Source organism: Morone saxatilis, unplaced genomic scaffold (assembly GCF_004916995.1).
Source record: "Morone saxatilis isolate NCDOM2014 unplaced genomic scaffold, NCSU_SB_2.0 Contig0, whole genome shotgun sequence".
In the NCBI taxonomy this organism is placed as follows: domain Eukaryota; kingdom Metazoa; phylum Chordata; class Actinopteri; family Moronidae; genus Morone; species Morone saxatilis.
This window is the reverse complement of record NW_023339650.1, coordinates 19,161,592-19,175,732: the sequence shown is the minus strand read 5'-3', so window position 1 is coordinate 19,175,732 and position 14,141 is coordinate 19,161,592. Positions and strand designations below refer to the sequence as shown.

Genomic DNA, 14,141 nt, shown 5'->3' with positions numbered 1-14,141 from the left:
AGCAGCAACAACAAACCCTCCACCATCCCTCTTTCCTTTCTCGCTCTCGTTTTCTTTTTCTTTGGTTTGAATCAAACAACCTAAAGAGCTAGTTGCCCACCCGCGGCTAGCAACGTTAGCACACACACACACACACACACACACACCAACACACACACCACACACACAACACACACTACACACACACACACACACCACACACACACACACACACACACACACACACACACACTTCTTCCGGGGGTAACGTTAGCCGCCTAGCTAACGAGGTAGCCAGGCTGTTGATGCGTTTTTTCCTCAAGCTTAACCTTTCCGCTTCTCCTCTCCTCTTTCTCCCTTCTTTCTCTCCCCTCTTCTCTCCCTCCCTCCCCCCCCAAAACGAGCCACAATCAATCCTTACGGCTGTGTGGGCGGTCGCGGCGGGCGGGTTGCCCTCTGCCGGGCAGAAGGCTGAATGTTGGACAAACATTTGAGGTGTTTGTGTGGAAGAAGGAAGAAAAGCCGAGAAACAGCGGATCGTAAGCTGCCTGTGAAAAGACCACAGGGAGGGAGGACACTGCCGCATGCGGCCGCCGAAACTGCAGTGGGAACAGCGACCTCTGCTGCGGGACGGATGAGGGAGGTGGGTTAAAAATTAAACCACCATGAGATAGAGTGCATTAGGGATAGATAGATAGATAGATTAGATAGATTAGATTAGAATAGATAGATAGATAGATAGATTAGATTCAGGATTAGAGCAGACAGATAGGACGGGACAGGCATAGACATTGAACAGATAGATAGATAGCACAGACAGATAGATAGATAGATAGATAGACAGACAGATTTAGAGATAGACAGATAGATCAGATAGATAGGATTAAGACAGAAGGGAAGACTAGACAGGATAGATAGACAGATAGATAGATAGATAGATAGATTAGATTAGATAACAGCACAGGCATAGGACAATAGATAGATAGATAGACTAGATAGGATAGCATAGGATTTAGATAGATAGATAGACAGGAGGATTTTAGAGAGATAAATAGACAGGATAGACACGACTAGATAGACAGAGATGATATTTAAATAGACAGGGGGATAGACGGATAGGACAGATAGATAGATTAGATAAGGATAGCCATAGATAGATAGCATAGGATACTTTATTTTTATCCCGAGGGAAATTCAAGCATCCAGTTTAGCCATACATTAAACATACATTAAACTAAAAACCCTACCTTAGAACAGAATCAAAATTAAGCATAAAAAGCATTTAAGCATATAAAGTATTATGTATGTATATAATATATTAAATTAACAGTTAGCCTACAGTAAACATTGCCAAAAGTAAAACAGTGCAAATGGGAGGTGGAGGTGCAAAGGGTGGGAAATAAAACAAGTTGCAAAATGTATGTGCAAATAATAAAAAATAACAAAATAAAAAATACAAGGTGTTTATGGGACTGTTAACAATTCATTGTACTTTATAATCAGGCATACGTTTGGGTTAAATATTGTTTACACTACTGCAACCACACTGGCGCTATTCCATTATGTTTGGGAAAAAGACCATTTACAGCAGTTATTATATTAGGATTCAACTTTAGATAAGATGAACTGGGACGTACCTTTATTGATCCCTGTAGATAGATAGATAGATAGATTTAGATAGATAGATAGATGATAATTAGATAGATAGATAGATTAGATAGATAGATAGGTTATAGATAGGTAGATAGATAGATAAGATAGATAGATAGATAGATAGATAGGATAGATAGATAGGTAAGGTTAGATAGATAGGTAGATTATATAGATAGAATAATTTATTTTATCCCGAGGGAAATTCAAGCAATCCAGTAGCAGCATCATACACTAGATACATACATACATTAAAAATTAAAATTAACATTCAAATTAAAATGAAAACAGTGCAAATGGTGCAAATGGAGGAGGAAATTGTAAGAGCTGTTGTACAGTCTAATGGCCAGGGGGACGAAAGATTAGGAGAAATTCTGAGAGACACAGCAGCATAAGGGAATGTAGTGCAAGAGTACAGACGTGGAAGTACAATAAGATATCACAAAATAAGAATATTACAAACTATAATCGAAAATATAAGACTATAAATGAAAAGTATATATACACTATATGCAATATGCAAGTAAAAATGGTGCAAATATTTGAGCAGCTTTGACTAAAAACTAAACTGTACATGTGCAACTTAAATATAAAAAGTTTGTGCAGAGTAATGTACATATGTACAGGGATATAAAAAATAATATAGATATATATGAATATGCTAGCAAGATATATACAGTATGAAGTACAGAGTGAAGTGAATACACTAAGATATATATTAATTAATACATTAAAAAAACCTAAATAATGATTAAAAAGATTCTTTATTTTTATATTTTATTGATTTAGTTTTTAAAATTTTTATTATATTCAATTTGTGTATCTAGGTCAGACAACACAGAATGAGAATAATATATAAAAAACTATTTTTTTAAACACCAATATAACAAAAATGAAAGAAATGTAGAAAGAAAGACAAAAAATAATAAATAAGTGAATGCTTTGTACTTTGAATTAAATAGAGTTCTTCTGTTGGGGTTTTCTCTTTATTGCAAATGGTAATTTTGGGGGATTTTTATGCTAAAATTGGCAGCCAAAATATCTCCTGTATTCCCACAGTACATAGCTTATGACATTGTTGTCTTCTGTAGAAAGAAAATACAATTGACATGTGGTTTATTTGGTGCCTTGATGCATCGATTATGATGTGGTTTTTATGAGCCATTGTTCAGCCAACACATTTTATGACGCAGCCAACATTTTTAAGCAACTATGCAGTTTTTTCCAAAGTTAAATGACGATTTGGACATATAAAAAACAATAGCTGTTAAAATTAAATGTGTTTTTTTTCCTCCAGGATTTTTATTGTCTCTATTTTATGTTTCTGTCTTTTTTTTTTTGAGAGTTGCACAAGTTTTTGTTGCTCCACCAAAAAAACAGCTCCATTTGATCCTGCTTTAAGTGGCCTTATTGATCCCTCAGCACTGATGTGTCCGCCTGCACTTGAAGGCCGCAGCAGGTGTTTCCTATATGACTTAATGAGCGGAGATGGTGGGGCTTTTGTTGGTAGGACGATATGCGCACCTGAGAGTGAAGCGTTTCTACTTCTGTTTGTTTATCGAAGAATCGACTGTAACTTTTCCCGCTGCTCATCCGAGGCTTGCTGATGTTCATCGGGTTTCTTTCCTCTGCGGCGTTTTATTTCTGACAGGTTAAACAAACACGAGAGAGAAAATGGACGGTAAGGGTTTTTCTTTCTAATTTCACATTAAAATATTGGTTTAATAACGTTTGAGTGCTGTGAACTGTGTGAACTGTGTGCTTGAAAATAACATTTATTTCCTCACTTATTGAATTTAAACTGCTGCTTCCTGCAGATGGAAGCAAGCAACCACACACATTTGGCGGACAACAGAGAACTCAACATCCCAGACCTTTTTTCTACGTCCAGCCACCGTCTCAGCCTTACTACCTCTACCAGCACTGGCAGATGAACAACCCATACAGTCAGTATGGGTTGCCTGGAGGTATCAAACTATTTAAACTTTATTTTTATTGTATTAAACAAGTCTTTATTGCCTGAGATCTCACTCACATTTACATTCCCTAGGTTTTAACTTTGGCCGTCCCTGCATGAACCCCTACCAGTACATGCAGTACCCCGGGTTTGTTTTCCCACACGCCCCGATATACCCAATGGACCACAGGCGAATGTTTGAACCTCGGTTCCACGCTCCTCCTCCCTGGGGTGACATGCCCCGCCAGCAGTATCACCCGCAGCCTCACGGCCGACGAGAGATGGCCTGTTCAGAGGCTCAGACCGACCCCAGCGACGCCATAACCAAGCTCATCGAGTGCCTGGATAAGATTCGAGGTGGTGAGCTGCAGGGAGCCGAGAGAGAACTGGACTCTGGTGTTGCCTCACAGTCCTCGGGGATGTTTTCTCCAGGAGAAGATAAGAAAAGAGAGGAGCAGGGTCATGTCCTGCCCTCGGCGCCTGACAGCAGCCGTTTGGAGTCTCCGGCTGTGACCTTCAGTGACTCCACGACGGCGGTGTACGACGGCGAGTCCAGCCAAAGGAGCTTAGATGGCCTGAGCCCTCAGGAATGCTGGTCAGGAGGACTGGAAGAGGAGTTGCCTCTCGACAGCTCCTCTGTTCACGAAGAGTGCTCTGAGCTTGAGCAGCCTGCAGCAGATGAACGCTTCCTCGCTCTTGAGAAAGCGGAGGTCACGGATATCCAGTCAGATACCTCAGTGACCGATCCAAGTGTTCTCAAATGCGATGCCGAAGAGCTCCAGAAGCAGAGAGCGGATTCAATCCTGCCTTCAACACCATCAGTGCCATCTTCCTTTACCCCCTGCCAGCCATCGCTCAGAGACGCCAAAAGTGGCGAAAAAGTCTCAAAACCAGAACATCAGAAAGCCGATCAAAACTACCAGATCCTCAAGCTGCCCTTTGAGAGCGTTCTGACACCTGGAGATGCTGCAGTCGGCCACCTCTCCTCCCCAGCTGCCCCCTACTTCTACAACTACCCCGTCATGCACACCACCCATGAGAGGATGAGCGTGCTCAGTCCGTCTCTGGACGAGCTTTCCTCCAGAGACGAGATGTTCTCCACAGACCTGGATGATGCGGATCTCTTCCCCAAACGTGTGTATACAGGCAGGAGGCTTGCAGAAGTCGTAGGCGGGTCTCCGCAGGCTGCTGAAGAAGCAGAACCGGTATGGCCGCCAGGTTCAAAGAGGTACATGTGCGCCTGCTGTGGGAAAAGCCTGGCGAAAGGGGTGAGCAGGAGCAAAGTCCACAGCTCCAAGATGTACAGGGATGAAGCCGGAGACTCCGAGGAGGAAAGCCGATATGGAAGAGGGTGTGAGCAGCCCGTCAGAGTGGTTGTGAGGAAGCATACTGCGCCCAGGAAGCCCCATTCTGCCCCACTGAGACATGCTGCAAAACCTTGGTATAAAAGAGGCCAGTACAAAGATCCCGTAGAGCCGCTCAACCAGGAGGAAGGTCATGATCTTTGTCAGCAGGAGCCAGCCGATGGCGAGATTGGAGAGTTAACTAGTAGTGAGCTGCAGTGCAGAACATGCCAGGGTAAGTCTCTGCCACAAATTTATTTTCTTTGATGTCTTTAGTCGACTTCTATCCTAGATATGTGTTTAATTGTATTATCGTGTTTGAGTCATGTGCTGAATGTGTGAGCTCCTCTGTAGACAGACTCTGCAGAGAAGGTCTGACCACGTCCGACCAGGGCAGGTGGGGCGACGGTGACGCAATTCCCAGGAGGAGACAAGCAACCCCTCTGCAACGACAAGGTTGAATTTAGCCGCTCAAAAAAGTTTCCTAAACTAACAAAGTTTACTCGGCTCATCATTTTGCATGTCTTATCAATCTGCCCAAACAGCTTGTGCAGCATAATTAGAATTTTGCAGCCAAGTCAGAGCAGTTTTTTTCCCAAATTTATTAATTTACCCTTTTTTTTAATGTTTGTGAAATGCTGAGATGGAACCGCACAGTTCTCAACCAGCTACCAGCTCCAAAGATTATTTCAGCAAAGGTCCCAAAAAATGGCTGCTGTACCTATTATACCTATTACCTATATTATGATGAGTGACTGAATTTAAGCCACAAAATGATTCATAAGAATCTCTGCTGCTCTTAATCCATCTATTGTTTTGGTGTGAGTTGCTGAATTTTAGAGACAATGGTCGTAGAGATGTCTGCCAACTTTCCAATATAACGGAACCAGACGGCTGTTGGCTTGTGGTGCCAAAACAATACTTTTGAAAGACTCAACAGGAATGTCTCTTATAAATCAGGACCTCTTATAAAGATAACACACAGACTTTGATGTAGCGGGTATAGTTCGGTAGAAAGAAACTGCTCACGAGTTTCAGTTTCCATTTTTAAATCATGCTTCTTCTCCTTTCCTTTTTAAGTCATTCTTCAAATTACACATAATTTTTCATTGATGTGTCTCTGCTATTTTATTCTATAGAGATGAGCACTCAGAGGAAAGTGATGTACCACAGGCCAAGAGACGAGGACAATGATGACGATGAGCCGCCGCCATTACACTGGGAGAGAGGTTAATATTCTTATTATTATTATTATTATTATTATTATTATTATTATTATTATTGGGATTTTTTTAATGCTCAGTCTTGGCAGCAGATACAATGTATCATCAAATGAAAAGGCAAATAAACAAAAACAGTAATTAAAATGGAGGTAAATATACAGATGATACAGTAATTGCCCCTACCTCAGTCTCTTTATTTCTTGATCATTACTATATCATAAAACTCCAGCTTTCCTTTAGAGATTTAATTTTTCCATAGCGACACATAATGATAGATCCTTAATATATTGATCCATACTTGATATCTTTGTTCTATAGCTATTGCTCTCTTGGCTTGCTGGGGACACGTCTATGGTTGCATGGTTGCTCTTCTTAGCAATAAAATCACTTGGATAAATACCCAGAATGCCTAACCTTGGCAAACAAGGGACATTACATTTCCATAAGCATCTAACTCTGTTTTACAACTGTTATCACTGACCTCGCTTTCATTTTTCTGAATGTGACTTATTCTTTGTCAGGCTCTACCATGAGAGGAGAACCAAGATGTTGATGCCCCCGGATTGACTTTCGAACAAAGCGCGTTGAACTGTAGGTGAAGAAGATGAAACATGGACTCTACAGGGGATCTTTTCAGTTCACACACACTTTTCAATATGTTCAAACTTCTGTCTCGTCAAAAATCTGTTTAACTAAATGTTTTCTTTCCTCCTCAGGTCCCCCCCAAAGGTGTATTTGTTCGTAATGTAATTAATATTTAGAGCACCAGGTGAAATGCACTGCACAGAAAGCCTCTTTATGTTAGATAAAAGTAAAAAAAAAAAAATGGTAAAAGAAATGTATAAAGTTTCTGCAGTGACACTGCCATGCACTATTCATGATTTATGAATTTCACAAACAGGCAAATGGGCTGAAAAGGTTGTGTTGCAGATGATGGTGTGTCACTGTTTGGGGTCAGTCCAATAAAATATTGTCATTATTTAAACGTTGTGTTGAATCATCATTTTTACATTATAACATCTTACAACTGTTCACATTGTGCTCAGAGATTTACACTTATTGTATAACGAGGGATAATTTGAGTTATTCCGACATCTAGGTGACATTTTTCTTAATACTAGTTGAGCTCCTGGGGTTTATATCTGATTTACATGCCTGGCTAACTTGGAGTAATATCAGGCAGATGTTCTATAGTTGAGCATTTTATGCTTTGAGTATCCGATGTTGACCTGCAGTAATTTAGTACACCTTGTTAGATCTATAGATATGGCTGCAGTATAAACATAACTACTATAACTCGCTTTGTTGAGGGGTGAGAACCAGAAGCAAGTGACATTTTGGGCAACAGTGAGTTATAAATCAAATTTAAACCAATCAAAAGCAGTTACTAATCAAACACCAAACAACCTAACACTGAACACTGCACTGTTAAGGACCAAAAGGGCAATAAATGTCAATATTGTTCATGAAGTATATTTTCTTCCACATGTTTATGAAGTTTTAATATTAAAGATTGAATTCAATAAAGTCAGAAGAAAGTTTGACTTTTGTTTTGTTTCTTGGTCAAACGTCACTTACACCCCCTGGCTACCTTACTTAAACTGTATCATTGGATGCTTTAATGGATTGGTCATTTAGGAGGAAATTAATCATTTAAGTAATTTTTCAAGTAGAAATACCAAACGTTTGTTTTTTTGTGACACTCAAATGTGTGAATGTTTCTGTTTTACATTATTAAAAATTTAATGTATTTGGGTTAAAAAAGAAAAGAAATTGCATTGGGCCTTTTTCACTGTACTCAGACATTCAAGAGACCAAACGATTAATCAGTTAATTGTCATCAGATGCTTTAAACATGTTTTTGTATACTACAGCTAATTTAGATGATCATTCTTTATGGTTTTATGACAAAATATCTTCTCCTCTGACCAATATGACCAGCAAAAGTAGATATTATGGCTCTATCCTAAAGGCACACCCACCAGAAAACCTCTTTAAACAGCAGCACAGATTTAAAATCACCGTCTCTCACAGAGCATGTTTATTCTTCACGGATAATACTGTCTATAAATACTGTTCCAGGCTACCAAACAAGCTATCATCTAACCTCCTAATTGGCTCTTCAGGGGTCAATCCTGCATCTCAACACAGGCTGTGTTGAATATGTGCCTTGCATTTCAGAGAATCTTTTGCTCTGCTCACCTGCAAATGAGGCGACCTTCAAGAAAATAACCCCTGAGCTTCACAAAGATGCTGAAAAGGAGAGGATGCACCACTTTGAGCCACATACCTGTGACCTGTGCCAATGATTCTGACAAGCTGCAGGTCTGTAGTCCTTAATTAAAGCCAACCCTGCTTTTTCACCTATCTCTGATCGATTGTCTACCTATCCTCAGGTGAGTTGATGCACCACAGTGGGAGGTAATCAGTGGGAAACATTCATTGGCTTTAAAAGAAGCTCATTAAACTCTAATTGGACCAATGTCACCTGGAACCAAAACCTAGCCAATCAGTGCAGCATTTGACAAGCTACCGTGTATCATGAGTCCACACCTTTGATTTTTGATTTAAAACGTACCTTGAAAGCCGTGTTGGTTTGTTAGTAGTAATCTTCTATTTGTTCAGTGAGTGTTTTGTTGTCAGAGAATTCTGTTAAACAATCTCTTGCAACTAATTTGCCAACAAAGAACGAAATAACTATTTCAACTTTGGAGTTGGCAAATGGAAGCAGCCACATCTACCATGCAACACACTTTCGGTCTGGGCCCTCGGGGTCCAAACCCAGCATATGGAGCTCAGCAGGGCCAGGGGCCCCATCAGCCAGCTCCAGGGCCTTCTGGAGGACAGCATCCTGAGGAGCAGCACCAGCAGCACCATAAACCATTCTTCTACATACAACCCTTGCAGCCATACCTGCCCATGCAGAGTCTGCAGTGGCCTGTGCCAGTGCCCATGCCGGTGTCCTACAACCCATATTACAGCTACCCTGGTTTAGGTAAGTGCCATTAATCCAAATCCTGTGTCTATTTGGTGGAAATTCCCTGAAAATACTTAACTAATGTATTCTAAATACCGTTGCTTATATCACAAATTATATAAACAGCAAATTCTTATTTTTATGTACTTGTACAAATGCACAGTTTGTTCATGCTATTTAGAAAAATGACTATACATCAAACAGCAGCATGTTAGCATGTTAGCATGATGATGTTTTTAGCTAAAATCCCCACTATGCCTAAATACATCCTCACAGAACCGATAATGTGGCTGCAGTCTAGTGTTAGTTTAAACTATTATTTTTGTATCTTATTTTGCTGCTGAAGTGACGCCATTAGTTTCTCTTGTGTGGTGTGAAGTTTTCTCAGGCCTTAAACTGAGACTAAAGCTTTAACTGTATGTGTAACCTAACTCAACCTAATAGGCACACAGAAACCCAAAGCTGCACTATATTGTATGCTTTATTTCATCCATTGCTCGCCAGGCTAATGCAATATATTGTCTCTTTTCCTCTTTCAGCTCAGAGACACAGAGAAATGTGAGGGAATTCTTGATAAATTGCATTGATAAATGACCAAACCTAAGCCAGCAGGGTTATGCAACAGCTTAATCTAAAATACTTTAACACCTGTTGAGTCTGGTAGCAGAACTCTACTTTGGTGTGATTTTAAAAATCTCAACTGTTTAATAAGATGTACTTTTTGTCTTTTATTAAAGGTTACAGCATACCAGTAATGCCTAATTATCAGCCAAATCCGTACATGGAGCCCCCTGGCTTTGTTGTACCCCATACCCACCTCCACTTGATGGACTACAGACGCATGCTCAACCCTCAGTATTACCAGACCATGGCCTACCACTCCCGCAGGTTCCGCTACCAACACAACAGCCAGACCAGAGAAATGACCAGCTCTGAGGTTCAAACCGAGCCACTGTCGGCAACCCAGAGGACTAGCACCCCAGGTTCCAGCAACGTCGAGGCCTCCCGTGCCCTCCCAGTCCACAGCAACCACAGCCCCGGTATCCCCACCAGTCAGCCACTCTCACCAGCCCTGGCTGTACAGAAGGGGGATCAATCTCTGGAGCTAAAGGACATGGTGCCCTCTTCTTCAACCAGGACGCCACCAAATTCCAGCTTTGTGATTCAGACAGAGGAGGTGAGGATTGAATGCTGCACCACGCCGGTGGGACTACAACTCCTGCACTCTCATGAGACTGCAGAAGTATCCCACAGCTTTTCCCAAGATATGGTCCAGTGTAGTTCTACCTTCCAGGGTCATGTGCTGCAGGACGAGGAACTGCACCTTCCTGCAGACCAGTCAGAGCAGGCCCTCCAAGCTTGTCCTGATATCCTGTTAGTCGGTAATCCCAGCAGTGGTGAGAAGATCCCTGCTCCGGAGGAGTCCAGGGACCAGACGGACTCTGCGACTGTCGCCTCAAACTTTGTTTCCCAAGCAGCACCTCATGGTGATGTTCAGGAGACTAGCAGTGAGAAAGATTTGAATATTGCATCCAAGAATTTTCACTTCAAAGTGGTTCACCTGCCCTTTGATCCCAAGTACCTGGATGAGCTGAGGAAGATGGAATCTACAGTCTGGTCAATGGGGGAAACTTTGATTTCCTCCCCTGAATCGCTGATTCAAAGCAACACAGAGTCTCTCGATGAAACACTGGCTGCTGATGTACCTTCAACAGATGTGCTGACCATGAGAGAGAAGACTATTGCAGAAGAGGTCGTCCCCATGATTGAGTTACCTCCTCTGACAGAGGATGAACTGGAGGACATAGTCCCCACTGTAGAGGGTCCAGGGGATGAGATGTTGTCTGGAGCTGATAGGTGCCATATGATGGACGTTGCAGAGGAAAGTCCTGTAACTGAGTTGATGCACACAGCAGAGGTGGCCCATGCACCTTATTTGCTGCTGTTGGATAATTCCCCTCTTAAGGCAGATAGAAACCAACATAGACGAGACTCGATTGTTCACGATCACCAAGACACTTCATTCGAATCATTGCCTGCCTACCTTCCCTCAACCAGCTGGCTAGCTGACTTTGACAATGTCTACTATTGTAGCAAGTTGCCGCCGACTCCCAAGAAGCACAACAGACCTCTGAACAGCCGTGGCTTAGATGTGCCTTCCAGAAGAAGAAAACTAGACCTAGAGTTCAAGGAACCACCTACGGTTCGCAAGCCAAAGGAGAGATACAAACCCAAAGGCAAGGTGGATCGGCGAAGCCTCTCTGACCACGAATGCTGCCTCAGCAGAAATTTCAATGAGAACGCATTCGCCCCTAAGAGGGAACGACTTTGCACCAGATGTCTGGCAAAGCGCAGGATCTGCACCTCCGCCAGTCCAGGACTGGAAAGTCGGACCTTAAAAAGAAAAGCTGTTCCTTTCCAACAGAGGAATGATGCACTCTTACCGACATGTGAAGCCTGTAAATCTCACTCCAAGAAACAACCGATGAAGAAAGGTTCCAGTCCTGATGTCCGTGGCCGTCATCATGGAAACGACACTGAGGGAGAATCTTCTGGGAACAGCTCATGTCGCACGGGGTCAAAATGGAGGGCAGATGACGATCCCAGGAGGCTCATTGATCTCAAGAGGCCACTGGCCTCCAAACAAAACTTGGAGAAATATCCTCCAGCGACATACCCAAAGCTGAGGGAGAGAAACTGTATGTGTAATGAGCCACAGCATCAGTCTGTTGGATGGGAGAGGCTGCACCACTGTCCCCATGGCAATGCCATCCGGGAAATGGATGAGAACCGTGTCGTGCCGAGTTCCCTTCAGGACAAATGGAGGAACATGGATCAGATTTACCTGCCACATAGGTGGCAAGCAGGTAAGTGAATGGTTTTCACTTTGATACCAGGACAAATTAACCCTTAACATGCTGTTCTGTAACTCTACCTTTTCTCTGTAACCGCTTCGTCCAACAGAGAAGTCATGGAAAGCGATGATGCCTAACCCTGACAGCTCCAAGAATGAAGCCAGATCACAGCACTTGAATAAACACAAGAAATCACAACCACAATCACAAGGTTTGCTTTTAGCTTTTTACTTAACTGTGCTCTAACGTCAGTGCAACACAAGTCATTTAAATCCTGATTTACACAGAATAAAATAGCCTTTGATTGCAGAGAAATGAGAACGCTTGTACGTACACAAATACAGGTGTAAAATGACACGAGGGACACAAAAGGCTTGGATCAAGAAGTGGATAAAGCAGTCACTTCCTGCCTGCCTCCTATGTAATCAATACAATTACTAATTAGCTTTAGTCCGTAACCTAATCAAAGTATCACGACATTAAACTAATGTAACTTGATTAGCTTCTTTTGCATTACCTCAAAACCAAAAATGTAAATAAAGGGAACAGAAATGTCAAAGTATATTATAGAACAGAACAATGTCTGTAAACTTAAAAAAGATCACTTTTAGAATCAAATCTGTCCTCTGCTCACTTTTTTTTTTTTTTTTTAAAAAAGGAAAACATGGCAGAACTTGTGATGTGCTGTGATTTTATTCCCCTTTCTGCTTTTAAAGACATAATGTTGAATTTCTACCCAGTGAAAGCTTTTTTTTTTTTTTACCCCTACTAGCAGCTTCATGATATTGAATTGTGCAACTGTAAAATTAGCAATGTTGTTAAGACTCATGTACACATTGTTCTTTCTTTAAAAATGTATTTGTCACTTTACATTTATTATAGATTGACATACCTATTTTTGCCTTTAATGACATGACTATCATAAACATGGCTCTGTTTACCCAGTAATACACCACCTAATGTAGTTTTTAAACTTTGGTTCTCCAAATGTTAGCCGGGGATGATATCTTAAATATATATATTTTTCCTCCTGCACCCATCATTAAAAGCTGAGATGAGGTTGCAAGTTGGCTTTAATATTTTGTGTAATTTGTCTTTCTCTCCACAGGAAGTCGTAGAAAAGACACAAGATGCTGATTTGCACATGAGCACAATTCAACAAAGTGAAAAACGCTTTGGTTTTTAAAAAAATGCTGTACACTTAATTTAAATTATTTCCACGTAAATGAATTGTATAATAAATCACTATGTTCACTATTTATTAACATTATAATAAACACAGATTTATGATAGTCCTTGTTTTCTCTTTTGCACCTGCACTTCCTGCTTTTCTTTTAATGTTTTGTGGAGTACAATTGTGGTTAAAAGATGCAGTAATTGCATTTGTACACTAGGTGGAAGTATTTCTACATGAACTACACAACCCATCAGATGATAAATGTCAAATTTCAGCTTTATTTTTTTACTCTGAATGATCAAAGCATTTATAAATAATGCAAAAGTTACAGGAAAATGTTCAAAGTAGTCTTTGATAAGCAGAATTTAAATTGAAATATTTCATATAAAAGTTGATAAAGGAGAATATCGGACAGTTTGGAGGTAAGATAATGAAACCTCATGCAGTCTGTCATGTTATTTCCTAAAGGTGGATACTGCTCCATCTTCCTCTTGTCCATTACAACAAACCAGTTTCACCTTTTTAAGTGAACATCTGACAGTTTTCGTCTCTGGTTTGCACATAATTCATTAAACGTGCCGCTGTGATCACATATTTGCATAAGACCTTTTAAACTGACACTCTTATCTAGAATGACTTTCAGTGGGTGTTTCTCATGTTCAGGTGAGTCTGAAGACTGTTTCTGGGGGATCAAACCTGTGACCTTTTGATAACAGTGTAGGCCTGTAGCTTGCCTTAATAAGGCTGGTAGCTTTACTGGTTTCAAAGCAGCTTCACACAGTTTCATGTCTTGTGATAAAGCAATGCTTGTAGTGTGACTAAACTACTGGATGGAATATTTGCAGTCCCCAGAGTATGACTTCTTCTTTTGCTACGTTTCCTGTCGTGCCACAATGAGGCTGAGAGTACTGGAGGGTAGTCAGTGTTATGCTCAAGTATGACCACGGTGACTTCCTCAGGCTGAGATTCATCGGGTTATC

At 41.1% G+C, this 14,141-nt stretch overlaps 2 protein-coding genes across 2 annotated transcripts; both read left to right on the top strand.

Annotated features, from left to right (window-relative positions):
• Window positions 1–2,659: 2,659 nt before the first annotated feature.
• Window positions 2,660–7,137, top strand: LOC118325153 (bucky ball-like). Its single transcript, XM_035657764.1, has 7 exons — window positions 2,660–3,310; window positions 3,447–3,596; window positions 3,680–5,164; window positions 5,284–5,385; window positions 6,069–6,158; window positions 6,674–6,743; window positions 6,869–7,137. Exons 1-6 carry the CDS (start codon window positions 3,304–3,306, stop codon window positions 6,703–6,705), a joined length of 1,866 nt encoding a protein of 621 aa, XP_035513657.1. The 5' UTR covers window positions 2,660–3,303; the 3' UTR covers window positions 6,706–6,743; window positions 6,869–7,137.
• A 1,509-nt stretch (window positions 7,138–8,646) lies between these two features.
• Window positions 8,647–13,274, top strand: LOC118327120. Its single transcript, XM_035660394.1, has 4 exons — window positions 8,647–9,147; window positions 9,867–11,996; window positions 12,094–12,195; window positions 13,093–13,274. Exons 1-4 carry the CDS (start codon window positions 8,874–8,876, stop codon window positions 13,119–13,121), a joined length of 2,535 nt encoding a protein of 844 aa, XP_035516287.1. The 5' UTR covers window positions 8,647–8,873; the 3' UTR covers window positions 13,122–13,274.
• The last annotated feature ends 867 nt before the right edge of the window (window positions 13,275–14,141 follow it).